General features: G+C 34.0%; 1 protein-coding gene across 1 annotated transcript in view; it reads left to right on the plus strand.

Annotated features, from left to right (window-relative positions):
• LOC145256508 (1-phosphatidylinositol 4,5-bisphosphate phosphodiesterase beta-1-like) overlaps positions 1-16450 on the plus strand; it is a 146414-nt gene that overhangs the window by 126931 nt on the left and 3033 nt on the right. The window contains exons 29-31 of the mRNA XM_080115479.1: positions 2380-2651; positions 5430-5487; positions 9773-9859. Coding sequence (XP_079971605.1) covers positions 2380-2651; positions 5430-5487; positions 9773-9859 — 417 coding nt within the window. The remainder of the gene's footprint in view (positions 1-2379; positions 2652-5429; positions 5488-9772; positions 9860-16450) is intronic.

The raw sequence follows: 16450 nt of genomic DNA on the forward strand, positions 1-16450 counted from the left end.
ATGGAAAAAAAAAAAAAAAAAAAAAAAACGTTTACAAGGGTTTTTGGTATAGATGTACATAAGAATACTTCGATAAGTATGTTTTAACTTAAATAGGGATGGTATAATAAAATTGTGAGGTCTGTGTTCGCGCCGCGCCTGGTCGCCATAGAATGGAAATAGGCACAAACTTTAATAAAGACTTTTCATATCTATCTGCATAAGTATACTTTGATAATTATGTTTCAGTTAAAAGAAATATGGTATTATAAAATTATGGGGTGTTCGTTCGCGCCTGACCACATAGAATGAAAATATGTCACAAAGTTTAACAAGGGTTTTTTTTAAATATAGATCCACAGAATATTGTAATAAGTGTTTCAGTGTGAACAGGTATGGTATAATAAATTATGGGGGTTATCTGTTTTATTTTTACTTTTATCATATTTTGCTTTGGTTTTGATACCCCCAAATTCGAAGCTATCTCATTACAACCCTTCCTTTTCATAACCTATCATACTTACATAAATCAGAGTCCATTTTCTGTAGGCTGTTTTTGAACCCAGTCAACGACGGATACTTTTGCTAGTATATATATATATATATATATATATATATATATATATATGTATATATATATATATGTGTGTGTGTGTGTATATATATATATATATAATATATATATATATATATATCTGTAGAATTATATTTTCTTATAATATATATCAATCCTTATTTAAGAAGCTCAATGTACGTACAAAGCAATATAGAGTATGACAAAAAGTTATATTCCAAAATCCATGATGTTGACCATCTTATAATTTATTCCTTTAATTCAGTTAACTTATACAATTCTTGACAGTATCTGTTTCATAGCGCATAATCAATCACTTAATTATCATATCAATCAGTGAATCTATTATGCCCTTAACTCATCAGAAGAAATAGCAACAATCAATCCGTCAAAAGGAAATGAAGTGTGATTTGACATGATTAAAATCCAAAAATTGAAAGAGAAGCTGCATATATCTTTTTATTTTTCCATTACGCCATTTTGAATTTCCAATTTTTGGATTTTAATCATGTCAAACCACACTTTATTTCCTTTTGACGGAATGATTGTTGCTATTTCTTCTGATGAGTTAAGGGCAAAATAGATTCACTGATTGATATAATAATTAAGTGATTGATTTTGCGCTATGAAATAGATACTGTCAAGAATTGTATAAGTCAACTGAATTAAAGGAATAAATTATAAGATGGTCAACATCATGAATATATATATATATATATATATATATATATATATATATATATATATATATGAGAGAGAGAGAGAGAGCGTGTCGTTTTATTACGATTTTTCAACGATTTTAATAGTAAAATCCATTGCAAGTTTGCCTTTTATTTCAATAGTTCGAGATGAATTACCTCCCTCTTATTTATTTAACATGGCGGATCAAAGCACAACGTTTCGCTTCGTCATAAAATTTGATTTTCTTAGTTTTAAAAAACAGCCTATCCTGCCTTGACAGAGTACAAAATAGACTTCGTGGCTTAGTGGGGGATGCCCTTTTCTCTACCCTGCAACCTCTCTCCCACAGAAGAGACGTTGCGAGCCTATCCTTGTTTTATCGTTATTTTCATGGCAGGTGCTCGTCTGAACTCCAATCTCTGGTCCCCCCTCGCCAATCTTTCATGAAAAACACCCGTCTAGCTGAATCCACTGTCAAAAATTTCCCCCACTCTATATCTGTGCCTAAATCAAAACGCGGATTCCATGAACAAAGCTTCTTTCTTAGAACTGCACGCCTGTGGAACTCTGTTCCGTCTGCCTGCTTCCCTCCGGACTACAACTTGGTTGTCTACAAGTCCAATGTTAACAAATTCCTAATGAACCGCCCCCTTAAGTAAACATTGCAGCAAATCTCCTCACTAACGTAATGTACTTGCAATAACCCTTATCCCTGAGTGGTTTCCGGGCCTTGATAAGTGGTGATCACTGTGTAAAAAAAAAAAAAAAAAAAAAAAAAAAACAGACCGCTTGATCAATGTATGTGATTTTTGGAATATGACACTTTCGTTCTGTTTTTGTGCTTTTGCTTTTTAATTAGACTGAACTTTTGCCTTGCATCGAGATTTATTTATTTACTAAAATCTGATTGTGTTGTTGGCCTTTTTCTTTTTTTCATCGTTTGTTATTTTTGCATTGGTTTGGGTTTTTTTATGCTACCCCCCCCTCTCTCTCTCTCTCTCTCTCTCTCTCTCAAAACAAATGGCCGACTTTTTGTTTTGGGAAATTACTGAAAGTCAATTGTTTTTTTTTGTTTTTTTTTTTTGTTTTTTTTGTGTGTGTGTTATTAATTGCTTTTTTTTTTTTTTTTTCATCGTTCGTTACAGTTCAACCAACTGCATAAGGAAAACATCGACAAGTTTGTGGCTTTGTGCACAGAACATTTCAACGCGGAATCAGAGATCTGCAAGAAATACATCGGTTCTTTGAACGACTGTTTGAAGACGTTAATCACGTCGAGCCAAGAAGATCTGAAAAAGAAACTGACGACGATTCACGACAAGGAAGTCGAAGCAATGAACAAAGAGTTGAACAAAAAATCCAAAGAAGATCAGAAGAATTTGGGCAAAGAAACCAAAGACAAAGAAGAATTGGCAAGGTTAGTTAGGGTTATCCTTAAGGTTAGACTTAGTGGTTGGTTGTTGTTGTTTTTTGCGGGGATACAGCTTAATTTAATGTAAAGTTTGTGAAAATTGGACATCTTGATTACGTCATAAACGTGACCCATGGAGGCCATGTACCCGACATTATATTTAAATTAAAAATACCAAAATTAATCTTTGAAATAAACCATATATTTGTATGATAAAAATATTTTTCAGTGATATATTTTAATTTAAAGTTCGCCGCCTTTAAAAAAATCACCCCTTATATATGTATATATAAATATGTACATATATATATACATATATGAATATATATACATATATATATACATACATGTATATACATACATATATACATGCATACATGTATATATATGCATGCATATATACATATATATATATATATATATATACATGTACACATATGTATATGTATACATATGTATATATATATGTATATATACATACATACATATATATATATATATATATATATATATATATACACACATGAGTGAGGAATAAAAGTTACATAAAACTTTATTATATCAGGAAGGAAGAGGAGAAAGGGAAGAAAAACTTCTTCAGGTCATGGTATTTCAAAGCTAAATGCTTCTCATCAGAAGAGAAGAATAGCCAACATTATATAAATATAAGGATATAAAAACAAAATCCGGTTTAAGAAAATTTAGATTAGAAATAAAAATACAAAAATATAAAAAAAATATATATGTGATTAGGAAAAATGAATAAAAATAAAACATAACTATAAGTAGAATATCAGTAGAAAATAAAATAATAGGATCTACTAAAATGTTTTTTTTTTTCTTTTTTTTTTTGATAGTCCCAATTATTTTACAATAAGACTAAAAAACAAATCGAGGTAGGTGAAAGAGCAGTTAAAAGACACGGAAATATAATGAGGCACAAAAGAAGAAAAAATTGGGGTAGAAAATAAACAGAGAAAAAGTACGAACTTTATTAGTTGTCCATTTAAAGTCCTTGAAATGATATTCCGGAGAAAACAAGTCGTCAAAAAATAATGTGAGCCTAAGGTAAAAATTCAGTGTAAGATTCTTAAGTTGATCCTCAAGAGAATTCCATGTGTTGGTGATACATCCGTTATTCAAGTGGTGTCCTACCTGGTACAGGCATTGATAGTTATGGCTCTTTATCCATCTCTCTCTCTCTCTCTCTCTCTCTCTCTCTCTCTCTTTGTCTCTCTGTCTCTCCCCCCCTCTCTCTCTCTCTTTGTCTCTCTGTCTCTCTCTCTCTCTATATATATATATATATATAAATATATATCCAAATGTATTCTTTCAATTACTCTCCCTTTCTCTTACTCTCTCCCTCCCTCTCTCTCTCTCCCTCTCTCTCTCTCTCTCTCTCTCTGTCTCTCTCCCCCTCTCTCTCTCTCTTTGTCTCTCTGTCTCTCTCTCTCTCTATATATATAAATATATATCCAAATGTATTCTTTCAATTACTCTCCCTTTCTCTTACTCTCTCCCTCCCTCTCTCTCTCTCTCTTTTTGTCTCTCTCTTTGTCTCTCTCTGTCTCTCCCCCCCCTCTCTCTCTCTTTGTCTCTCTGTCTCTCTCTCTATATATATATATATAAATATATATCCAAATGTATTCTTTCAATTACTCTCCCTTTCTCTTACTCTCTCCCTCCCTCTGTCTCTCTCCCCCCCTCTCTCTCTCTCTCTTTGTCTCTCTGTCTCTCTCCCCCCCCCTCTCTCTCTCTCTTTGTCTCTCTGTCTCTCTCTATATATATATATATAAATATATATCCAAATGTATTCTTTCAATTACTCTCCCTTTCTCTCTCTCCCTCCCTCTCTCTCTCTCTCTTGTCATTCATGAATTCATTGTTGCTCACCATTTTTTATGTTACCCAGGTATTCACTGCCAACGTATGTCTCTCGTTGATTCTTCTACCAATGATCTTTTCCGTTATTCTTTGATGATTGTTTGAGATTAGTTTGATCACGATCAGGTGCCACCTGTCCACCATGCTAATCCTTACCGAGCGAGGTGTTCTGATTCAGAACCCCCATTCACGCTGTTTCCAAATAAAGAGTTTGATGTATTGTCATAGTTGTACAGACAGTAGGTTGCAGTTTCGTTCTGTCTGAGCAATGCCCATACTGAGCGATTGTCCTGACCATTGTACCCACCCAGAGGTATTGTCTGATCAGCACAATTAAATACGAAAACATGAACAGAATTATTTCTGTTTGCTTCCATGTTACATCAGTCACCTGCTTTCCATAACCTCACGTTATCCTGATCGGGGGTGGGGGTGAGGGGCTAAATGGGTCGATCATGCCCAAACCAAAGGTCTCCCACAGACTAGCGGATAGAAAGAGGCGTCTTACTTTTCCTTTGACAGTAATGCTGTCTCGCTACCAAAACATCCATTATATTAGGATATATAAGCGTGTCCGGAGAATTCGTGCATAAAACATGCAAAATGTTGTATAATAAAAAGATAAAAAAAAAAAAAAAAAATGCCACAGTAAAAAAGGTTGAAGATATTAGATTTCGCTGAAAATTTAAAACTCCGTAAGATTCTTTTATATCCTTTTAAGGAAAACTGAATTGTTTCATTGAAATTTCAGCAGTACTCTGGAGGCCTCCCTAGTTTCATTTTTGTTACCGTATTTAAAACGATATAAAAAATGCTTTTAACACAACTTCTAATTTTGCTATATATATATTTTTTTTTGTCCTTCTACTATTGAATTTGTTTCTATTTTTTTTAATTCAGGAAAAAACGTGAATTAAGTAAAAAGCTTATCGATGGAATTGTTGCCGAGAGAAACAAGGTAAGCGATGTTGCCTAATTTTTTTTTTTTTTTTTTTTAATAACTCGATACTTATTAAGACCAAGAAAGTATCGCCAACCTAATAGGTCTCGCACTGTCAACCAAACTCCAACCTCTGTCCCATCACCGAAATGTGGCATCCCTGTGCCTGTTTTACAAGTATTTTAATGTTAAGTGCTTGAACAAACTCAAAGCGCTAGTATCCCCTCGACAAACAGGGCAAGCAGCAAAATCCCACCCCTACACTGTAGAGATCCCCAGACACGGCAAAGCTTTTTATTTTAACAGTTTCTTTCCTTGAACTGCTAGACTTTGAAATTCCCTTCCAAGCCCTTGCTTCCTCGCCTGTACCGACATGTAGAAGTTCAAGTGTAATGTGAACAGACATCTCACTGCCCAACCCCTTATATAGTGTCCTGGCAAATCTGGTCCTAAATAGTAGCTCCTTATGACTTTGTGGCATTGTGCCTTGCTTGGGATGAAAAACAGTAAAAAAAAAAATTAAAAAAAAAAAAAAAAAAAAAAAGGAGCCACTCAGAGATACAGGCTAATGAAATGGATAAATTTTCAGTTGAACGATGAAGAATATTATGAGAGGATTGAAAATGATGAATGGATTGAATAACATTGGGTTACTTATGAGGAGGGTTGTAGCTCAGATGGAAGCAGTCCAATGGAAATGTGTTCCAATGAATGGCATAAACAAAATTTGATTACTTATGAAGGCACTTTATGACAAGTATTTGTTTACATTAGACTTGAAGTTGACCATGTTGTAAATACCAGGGAAGCAGTCCTGTGGGCGAGAGGTTTTAGGAAAGAAACTTTGTTCATGAAAATTCTGCATATTACTTAAAAATTCTTTTTTTCTTATTCTTTCTCTCGATCAGTGACATAATTCTGAAAATTGTATTCTTAACACATTCTTTAAATCGGCAAGGTATTATGTTTGGGGTGAAATTGTAATAAAAAAAAATCCCTTAATATTTTTTTATTTTCGTCTCAACCTATTATCAAACTAATCACAATCGCATTCTAAATCCAATTACAATCCACACCCTTTGTTATGGAAAGGTGCAAGCAAGCTATTGTCCAAGCAAACGAAAATGAAACAATGGAATCCCCGGGACCTGAAGCCATGACGTCAAATCGTTTATGGGTCAGACCAGGCAAGTGGAATCCTTGGGCTGGTGATGACCTGAAGCCATGACGTTAAATCATTATGGGTCAGACCAGGCAAGCGAAAATGAAACAATGGAATCCCGGGACCTAAAGCCATGATGTCAAATCGTTTATGGGTCAGACCAGGCAAGCGGAATCCCCGGGCTGGTGACGAACTGGGTTACCAGGTCGAAATACTTCCATAAAAGAGAAAGATAAACAAAGCAGGGACAGTCAGAGAGAGGAACATCAAAGAGACACGATTATCATGTTTCGCAACCACCCCTGCCACTACTGCCGTCATTGTGTTGAAAAGTGTACATTAAATATTTCGTAAAATGAACTAAGTTTGTTTTTATAAACAAAAGTGTCTCGTATTCATTGATAACTGAATTAACTGTCCATTTTAATCGCTAGACGATCACCAAGCAGACACATACGTAACACCTTGACTTAGATTAGAATTCTTATTCGCTATCCTCCTTTTAATCGATCGCCTGGGCTAATATCGTTACATATAAGGTGTTTTAAAAATCGATATTATAATGTTGAGGTTGTGTTCTACAGGTGTAAACGAGCTTATATTAATGTAAGTTTTTGTTTTTTTTTGTCATAGCGCTTTCTTTTTTTTTCTTAAATTTCCTTGTCAAGCTGGGGATGGGACATCTTACTGGATACCAAACATTCACACACTAACTCAGATATTCGAGACGAGAGATCTTTTTAAGATTCTGATTGTCCCTTTAAGTGCAATTGTTTGAATCTCGTTCGCACTTGGTTCACGGGTATATTTGACAAGTAGTTTTTGAACTTTTTTTTCATGAGTCCAGTTGCTCGTATAATTACTGGAATGATAGAGATCTTCCTAAGATTCCAATTTCTTTTCATGTCATACATAAGATCTTGGTATTTTATTATCTTTTCCCTCTCAGTTCTGTTTAACCCAGCATCATTGGAGGACACTGACTTCTACTAAGGTTGCTTCTTTCTTCTTCTTGTCCCATATCACTATGTCAGGTTTTATGGCTCTGTTTTCCAGGTACGTAGCTGTAGGGATTGCATAGTCATAGTGGATGGTGTATGACTTATTGCCAACTGTTTTTTCTGGTAAACATGTTCCCAGGATTTTCTGCTGCATTCGACATTCACCTTTTTACAGATCGTCCAGTGGAGATATTTGCACGCTCCATTGTATCAGGTTGTATAGTAGACATACCCTAGCAGAACTTTACTGTTGGATGTCATGTGGCTCACACTCATGCCTGGTACAAAATTGTGATTCCTCAGTCGATGCGACAAGAAAGGAATTCTCATCTCAAACAAAATCAAAAGTTCCGTTCAGAAACGTATAACAAACATTCGTTTTATTTTCAAGGGACATTACAAATGGTACTCATTTTCTTAGGTTTAAAAAGTAGATTTGCAAAGTGAGATCTTTTATGTCGGCCAAATAAAAAGCACAAGCTCAACCCAACACAATAGACCTCCTGCTCCCAAAGACCGCTAAAAACCAACTGCCTCCTCCAATGGTATCCAACTCCAACTGACCTCCTCGTGTCTGGAGAAACAATAGAATAATTAACAAGACATTTAAGCTTAAATACTTGCAAAGCCATGCACTCCCTTCAACAGCCACCAATGTGAGAGATGACAACTGAAAGAAAAGACAAAGGAAAAGAAGACAACAAAACACAACATTAAGGTCAGCAATCATTGTCATGTCGGCAACATGTGGTATTACAATCATTGTCATGTGGGCAACATGTGGTATTACAATCATTGTCATGTGGGCAACATGTGGTATTACAATCATTGTCATGTGGGCAACATGTGGCATTACAATCATTGTCATGTCGGCAACATGTGGCATTACAATCATTGTCATGTCGGCAACATGTGGCATTACAATCATTGTCATGTGGGCAACATGTGGTATTACAATGGTAGTCATGGCCTCATCCAGGTTTGAGGCACCAACTGTCATGCTATTGTGTCATGGATATATCCTGGTATCGAACTTTGGAGTCTAAGTTGCTTTGTCAATAATTCTTGTGAATTTATGTCTGCAAAAATCTGATATTGACACCACTGGTCCAAATTGGGGGTAGATGTGCAGTCGCTATTTCTTCTCCGCTTTTCTCATAGAAAGTTTTATTTTAATTGTTTAGGGTCCGACAAAAGGATAAGTTTGATAGGTGAAACAAAATGGCTGAGTATAAAACGAACAAAATATTTTTGTTTTTTAAAAAAATTATACTTATATTTTAGCCAACTCAGCACTTCATTATAGTCAGCTTCTACTTAGCTAGTAGTTTTCCACACGTAAAAAAAAAGAAAAGACAAGCTAACCAACTGATTTCTCTATACAGAAAATCCTCCCAGTTCATTGTCCTGTAACTAGTATGTATAAGCCATATAGTTGTTTAACCATTGAAAATTTTTATAACAAGCCCTCACAGAGAAGTTGTCAACTTGCCAAACTCAATGGCTCATCTCTTAGACTGATCTGGTCGTGATCGTTCCACTTATTGTGTCCCAAGTAAAGTTGCTGTTCTACTCAGTGCTGAAGCAAAGATTCTCATCCCAAGCAAAGCCACAAGTTTATAAAAAAATAATAAATGTTTATTTTTATTTATTTTATTTTATTTATTTTTTGAATGTTACAAGTGGTACTCGTTATTTTAGGTTGAATAGCAAACTTGCAAAATGAGATCATTTATCCCAATCAAATAAAAGAAAAACGCACGTCAAACCTGCCACTAAGAACTAACTTCTTCCTCAAATGTCCAACTCCAATTGAAGGAAAGGCTCTAACTGCTTCCTCTCTGCCCATTTTCTGAAATATATGTACGTTTGACCGGAAATCTTAGATTCTGATGTTTGTTAGTGGTCACTATTTGACCACCCAGAAACTGACTATTCATTGTATGAAAATTGTAACTCATTAAAAATCTGCTAATCTAACAAATCAATATTTGATTCTGACTCGTCAAGCGTTTACTTCCCGTTCTATTCTTTCAAAATGCTTGGAATTCTCTAGAATTGTAAAAAAAAAAATTGTTTTCTGTTTTTTTTTTGTTTTTTTTTTTTTACTATATTTTTCTTTTTCTTTTTCCTTTACCAGTTGAAAGCCTTGAAAGAAAGACAAGAAAAAGTTTTGGAAAAGAATGTTGAGGAAATCACAAAGCAATTCGAGCAGGAAAAATCCAACGTAAGTATTGCACAAATCCTAAACTGAAGTAGATAGATGTAGAGATTTTTTGGGACTCAAACAAAAGAAAAAGCTAAAAATATTCATAGGTTCCGCACATGCTGGGGAAAAAGTTTTCTGGCAATTGTGCAGTATAGTTAACAAAAATAAATGGAGGCGTGAAAAAAAAAAAAAACAGATTTACAATAAATAACTTTTACCAAATGCAAGAAAAGTTAATCTTCAATCGATCTTCATAATTTTTCAGTTTAGAAATTTTTTAAATGTTTCGCATTTTAGATTTTGTACCGCGGCGTAGAATGCTTGTAAAAATTTGGGGATTCAAGACGACATCATTTCTTTACTTAATACGAAGGTTCGTTTTCATATATCTAACAGCTGAAAAATAGAAATACAACTAAAAACTGTCAGCAGTCCGTTGAAAATTAAATATTTGACCGATTTCACATACAACCATTTTTTTTTTACCTTCTTTTAAGACTTAAATTCGTGTCCAAGATCTGGCAAAAGTAGTGGCCATGACAGAAACCACACTGACTTGTCTAAGTGAAAACCGGAAAAAAAAAAAAAAAAAAAAAACACAAAACCCCCAGACACTAAAAACTAAATTTAAAACTAAATTATCGATAGAATATGCATTATTACATTTTTTTATTATTATTTTTATTTTTGTATTTGATAAAAGTAATTTGTAATAACCCCCCTCCCCTCTCCCCCCCCCCGCTCTTTTTTTTAACTACTCTACAACACTACAGCCAGTTTTCTCAACTTGCTGATAGAAAGCGCAAGCTTCTCCTCTAACATTCGACAGAGATCCAGGGAGATGATTCAGATAGCAGTTCAAAGGGAGGTAACTTTAATTAAAAGCTCAGGGGAGATAACTTGAATATCTATAGGTCGAAAATAAATTTACAAAATAAAATTGAAAATTTGAATCTTTCTGCATGTTTTGTTCTATTTTTATATTAATTTGACAAAATATGAATATTAGATTTAAATTTTAAAATTCATGTAAATTTACTTCGGGCCCTTTTACTCCAAATTAATCTCGTATTTTATCTACTAAATTTTTTAAAGCCTAATATCAGAATATTTCATCGAATTTTCTGTTGTCTGAGTAAACAGAAAACCGGGTGAAGACACTCCCTCAAATAGGCGTTCATAGAGCCAAGTTAGTTTATAGAGAAGGTGCAGGTGCACTCGGCAATTCGGAATAATAATTGTTTTAAGGGAAATAATTCTATTTTACTAAGAATTGTTAGAAAAAAAATCACTTGTTTTTTCCATCTACTTTTTTTAATGTAACAAAGTTTTATAACATTAACAAAAAAAATATATATATGTAAAAATGCAACGATATTGCATTTTTTTCTTAAAGAAAACATTCCAGTAATTGTCAGAAAAAGAACACGCTTTTTTTTTTTTTTTCAACTACTTTAGTCAAATAGAGTTATCTCCCTTAGAATAATGAGTTGTTATTCTGAATTTCTGGGTGCTTCTTCTATTCCTTTAAAAATTGTCTTAGCAGTCCTGTTGGAATTTCCCTGTCGGGAGCTTCAATTAGATATACTTGCTTAAGAGATACTCCACTCGAAAGATGAGAGGTAAGACCTGAAAGAGCGTTCGCCTAGAACTACCCAAAATGAATGCCCCAGCCCGTCTGATAAAAAAATTACCAAAGTGGCTCAGTTACTGACAGACGGATTGTCAAGATTGGTGTTACAACTGGATGCCAAATGAATGGCATATGCACGAAGCGACATCTGTTAAGAAGACTGGCGTAAAATTAATTAGATCTTGAATAAAATAAGTACCCATAAAATGAGATATTACAAAAGAAATCAATAGGCAACAGTTGTCAAGAATTGAGGACATGTGTTGCATGGATGGAAATGATATAAGAATGATACAATGAATGTGTTATGTTAGTCATAAAGGGAGGCTTAGATCTGATGACCTCAGAAGAAGGTTAAATATGGACCGTATCGGGAGATGTGTGCTGAAGAGTAGGCTTTGGTGGTAAACATTTCATTTTCAATAAATTACAAAAGTAAATTATTCAAAAATGCGCTACAAGGTCAAATAAGTGGATGGGAAAAGTCCATGATGAACAATTGCTAACCAATCTAACCTAACCAGTTTCTACTATCACTCAACAGACACCACAATACCGCATTTACTCTATACATACATTGAAAAAAAATGGATGATTGGTTTGGACAGTATAGAGAGATGTGTGCTGAATGGGAGACTTTAGTGGTATGGTCACATTGAAAAACTGGATGAGAGATCTTGGGTTAGTAGATGTAGAACAGTTGAATTAGCAGGGGCAGTTCACAGTAGAAAGCCACTAAAACATGAGAGGAATTGATAAAAATGGATTTGAGGGAAAGAAGGATAAATAAAGACCTGTCCAGAGATAGGTTAATTTGAAAGTCAATTTCTTAAAGTCGTATAACACATGTCAGCATGTAAAATTGGATGTTAAACCGAGGATGATGATGATAATGAGGACGAGAGATAACGTTTACTTATAAGAAATGAAAAGTTCGTAATGAACAAAAAATTGATGTTAGATAAAATTATTTGTGAATAAAAATGCAATCAAAAACGATTTTGTTTGAGTCCAAAAAAGCAATTGTAGAACCTTAGGAAAATAAGCAAGTGGATATATATATATATATATATATATATATATATATATATATATATATATATCAACATTTCATAACATTTATGCAATTATAAAAATTTAAATTCACTTGAATATCGTTGCGGTTGACGATGGCCCTGGTTATGTTCCTTGCAAATGGAGACAGAAATGCCTTCATTGTGGGGTTCGAATCTCATGACCAACAGCAATCGTAACTTTTTGCACTGATGATTCCAGAAGGATGAAGCACTAGTCCTTGTAGGTATTAAAATTGATTGTATATATATATATATATATATATATATATATATATATATATATATATATATATATATATATATATATATATATATATATATATATATATTCGTAGATGATAGAATTTATGCATGAAGAAGAATACAAGTTATTTTCATAGGTCGGAAAAGTGGGTCATGATTTATATAATGGATACCATTTCAGACTATGGTATTAGCTAAGCTAAATTCTAATGTTATTAGATTGATTAAGATATTCTTTCACCGTTTACCTGGCAAACGTTATTTGCGTGTGATTTTTTTAGCCTTGATAAATGGTGATTTGTGAACAGACATCTCGCTGCCCAACTCCCTACATAGTATCCCTGAAAATCTGGTGCCAAATAGTAGCCCCTTACGAATTAGTGGCACTGTGCCTTGTTTGGGGTGAAAAAAACTGTAAAAGACAAAACAAAACAAAAAATAGAAAAACAACTTAATCTCGCAGCTTAGTTAGCTGTCCACTTTAAAAATGAAAATTCATTTGAAGGATGGACCTGCTACATAAACATGAACGACAGACTCTGATAAATATTCCCCACACGCAAGTAGAATATTTGTCGCAATTTGTCTCAGTTGTCTGGTTAATCAAAGCAACTGACAGCCTCCTGCACAACTCCTCACTTAGGATGACCCCATAAGTCTTCATCACTAGATAAAAAATCTTAAGAGCTGAGGATCTAAGAAAAATGTAATACGCATTTATAGCCTTCGAGGTAAAGGTATGAACCCACAATTCTTTCGACATTCTGATACATGTACGAGGTGCCTTCAATAAGTTTCCAGACATTTTTCGTATCGGAACTTTTATTGAAAGTACACAAATGAAACTCTGGTCCCCTTCGAAGTAATCTTCTCCAGCTGTAATGCACTTGTTGTACCGTTCCAACAACTACTAGAAGGCCCAATGGAAGTCCTCTTGTGTTAGCGTGTCAATGACTCTTGTGTCACATCCTCTTTCACCTCCTCAATTGTTTCATAACGACAGCTTCTAAGGTTTTCCTTGAGCTTAGGAAATAACCAAAAGTCACAGGGAGCAAGGTATGGATTATAAGGAGGATGAGGAACTATTTTGATGTCCATCTTGGCCAAATGATCTGTGATCTTCTCTGAGCACCCTTGGGGCAAACTTTGCGCAAATCAACCGCATCATCAGTTCATCACAAATAATTGTGTACAGTTTCCACACTGTCCTTATCCATGAAATTCTTTATTTGGCCAATCAACTCTGGTGTTCTAACTTCCTTACTCCTCTTACACATCTCATCATCCGTCAAAGATTACCTGCTTTTCTTAAATCTTTTATGCCAGTCTAAAACTGATGCTCGATTCATGCAAGATGGTCTAAAAGCAGTCTGAAGTATTCCATACGTTTCTCTGGCATTTTTTTCCAAGTTTAAAACAGAATTTTATTACATGTTGATATTCTAAAGTGCTCACACTTTTGTAGAATCAAGAATCATTATGGACCATTTAACTAATTTCAACATATTTATTCAGTAGCAATTAGTGGTACGCTAATTGCCATTGGACCAGCCTACAATTAGTCAGGGATGGTGGATTGTTCTATTTTGAGGCGCCTGATTGGCTAAACATGCCAGAAGGGGCAGGTGCCACTCTACAAATGCCAGCTGCTCTAGCATTCAGGGTTTTTTTACTGTTCTAGACTTCTGCCAAGAACTACACTCTGTCAATTATCGCATCCATTCAGCACAACATCTTCATTGGATTAGCTGGTTCACCCTAGCAATATTCTACAACTTTCAGATTGTATTTTTGAAATTCACCAGCTGTGACAGTCAGGCTTTAGTAGGGTGTATTCCAATTCCTGCTGTAGCTGTTCATTTTAACCTGAAATCATAAAAATTGGTCAGTCATCTCATAAGATGTACAGCAATAACACTGAATTTTAAAGCGTCTACAATAATTTTCAAGTCATGTACCAAAAATGTCTAGAAACTTATTGAAGGCACCACATATGCGTATGATTTTATTTCTGAACCATATCTTCTCTGAATTTGAATTATCGAATCAAAGGTTATACCATAGTATCCCAAGCTGGAGAGAGGTTTCATGGGAATATTAAATTCACAAGTGGTTGCTTGTATATTCTGTGTCAGGGAAGATGACAATGTTATGTTTGTCTGTTTCTTTTTGAATATTATTTTTATATTGTCTTATATTATTTTACATTATTTTATAAAAACTCTTTAAAATACTCCAAAGAAACTAGCGGATATTTTTTAAATGTTGAATCTATGGTTAAAATGTCACAAAAATCAGAGAAATTTGAATTTTTGCGTAAAAGCCCCCCCTAACTTTTACTCAATTTGCAAAAAACTAAATTAAACGCAGCTGTGTTCAAGAATTCATAATGATCAGTTAATTTAGAAAAGAGACCTGTGCATAGAAATATATAATACCTAACTTTATAAAAAAAATATACATTAGTGTTGGAATGATTAATTAAAATTGGAAAAATCAGAGCTTTAGGACATCGGAATCGGAAAAATATTAGCCTTATTTCCAATTTCTAAAACGATTCTTTTATTTATTTATTTATTATTATTATCATTATTATTATTATTTGCTTGTTTAAAATTTTATTTTAAATTGTTTGCAACTAATAATAAATCAATGAAAATAAAATTTATAGATCAGAATAATTAAATCAGGTAAAAATGGTATTGAAAAAAAACGGCAAAATGGCACATGCAAAATGGCACATACAAAATGGCACATGCAAAATGATACAAATGAATAAATAGAAAATGGTATAAGCTAGAATATAGATGAAACTCTAACTCTTAGCTACTTGGCCTTTTGATTTTATTGTTATCTTTTTTGTATTTACACGTCAATAAAAAATGTTTTAAAAATTGGGAGTTACTAGGACGTCCCCTAATATGAAAGGGTGAATGCGGTATTATGGTGAAAGAAGATACTAGCTGGGAGAAACTTTTGACTTTGTTTAGTTCTGGAGTGACAAGGATGACCAACGATCCCCAAAATCCCCCCTTTTGATTTGGCCATGTGCCTAAGTTTTTTGTTCTTCGTTAATTTTGACTGTATTTTTTAACATGAATAAAAGATTTAATATCTCAAAGTGTAGTATCTGTTCTCTCAGATGCTGCACTTCATTTTCTTGTTCTCTTTCGGTGGAGGAGAAATCCTTCGCGACTGAGACAATTTTTTTTATTTTTGTACCTTTTCTCCACGTTAAAAAACGACCCTGGTGTCTAACTCTGTCCCGTGGGGAGGCATTGTAAATAGGTACAATATATAATAATATATATAGTAGGCATTTAAGTTCTCTCCAGTAGGCATTCAAGTTTTTATTTGTATTGAGTTCTTCATGTATATTAAAACCAAGATTGATCCATCGTAGAAAAACCTTCACAAATTGCAATTTGAAAGAAAATGTTTTCAATTTTTTTTTTTTTTTTTTTTTGTATTCTTTCCTCTGTTTCCCATCCCCTTCTTTTCCTTCAACCTCCGCATGCAGTCCCCCCACCTTTTCCTTTTAATACGTTTGAAACCTGGCATGGCACATTCTGCACGGAAATATTTTAAAGCCCTTCTTGTTGACTTGAAAATTCTTTGGAAAAAAAAAAGCCATCAAAAATCGTTGTGACTCATTTT

Source organism: Euprymna scolopes, chromosome 32, assembly GCF_053919585.1.
Source record: "Euprymna scolopes isolate OS-2025 chromosome 32, ASM5391958v1, whole genome shotgun sequence".
In the NCBI taxonomy this organism is placed as follows: Eukaryota; Metazoa; Mollusca; class Cephalopoda; order Sepiida; family Sepiolidae; genus Euprymna; species Euprymna scolopes.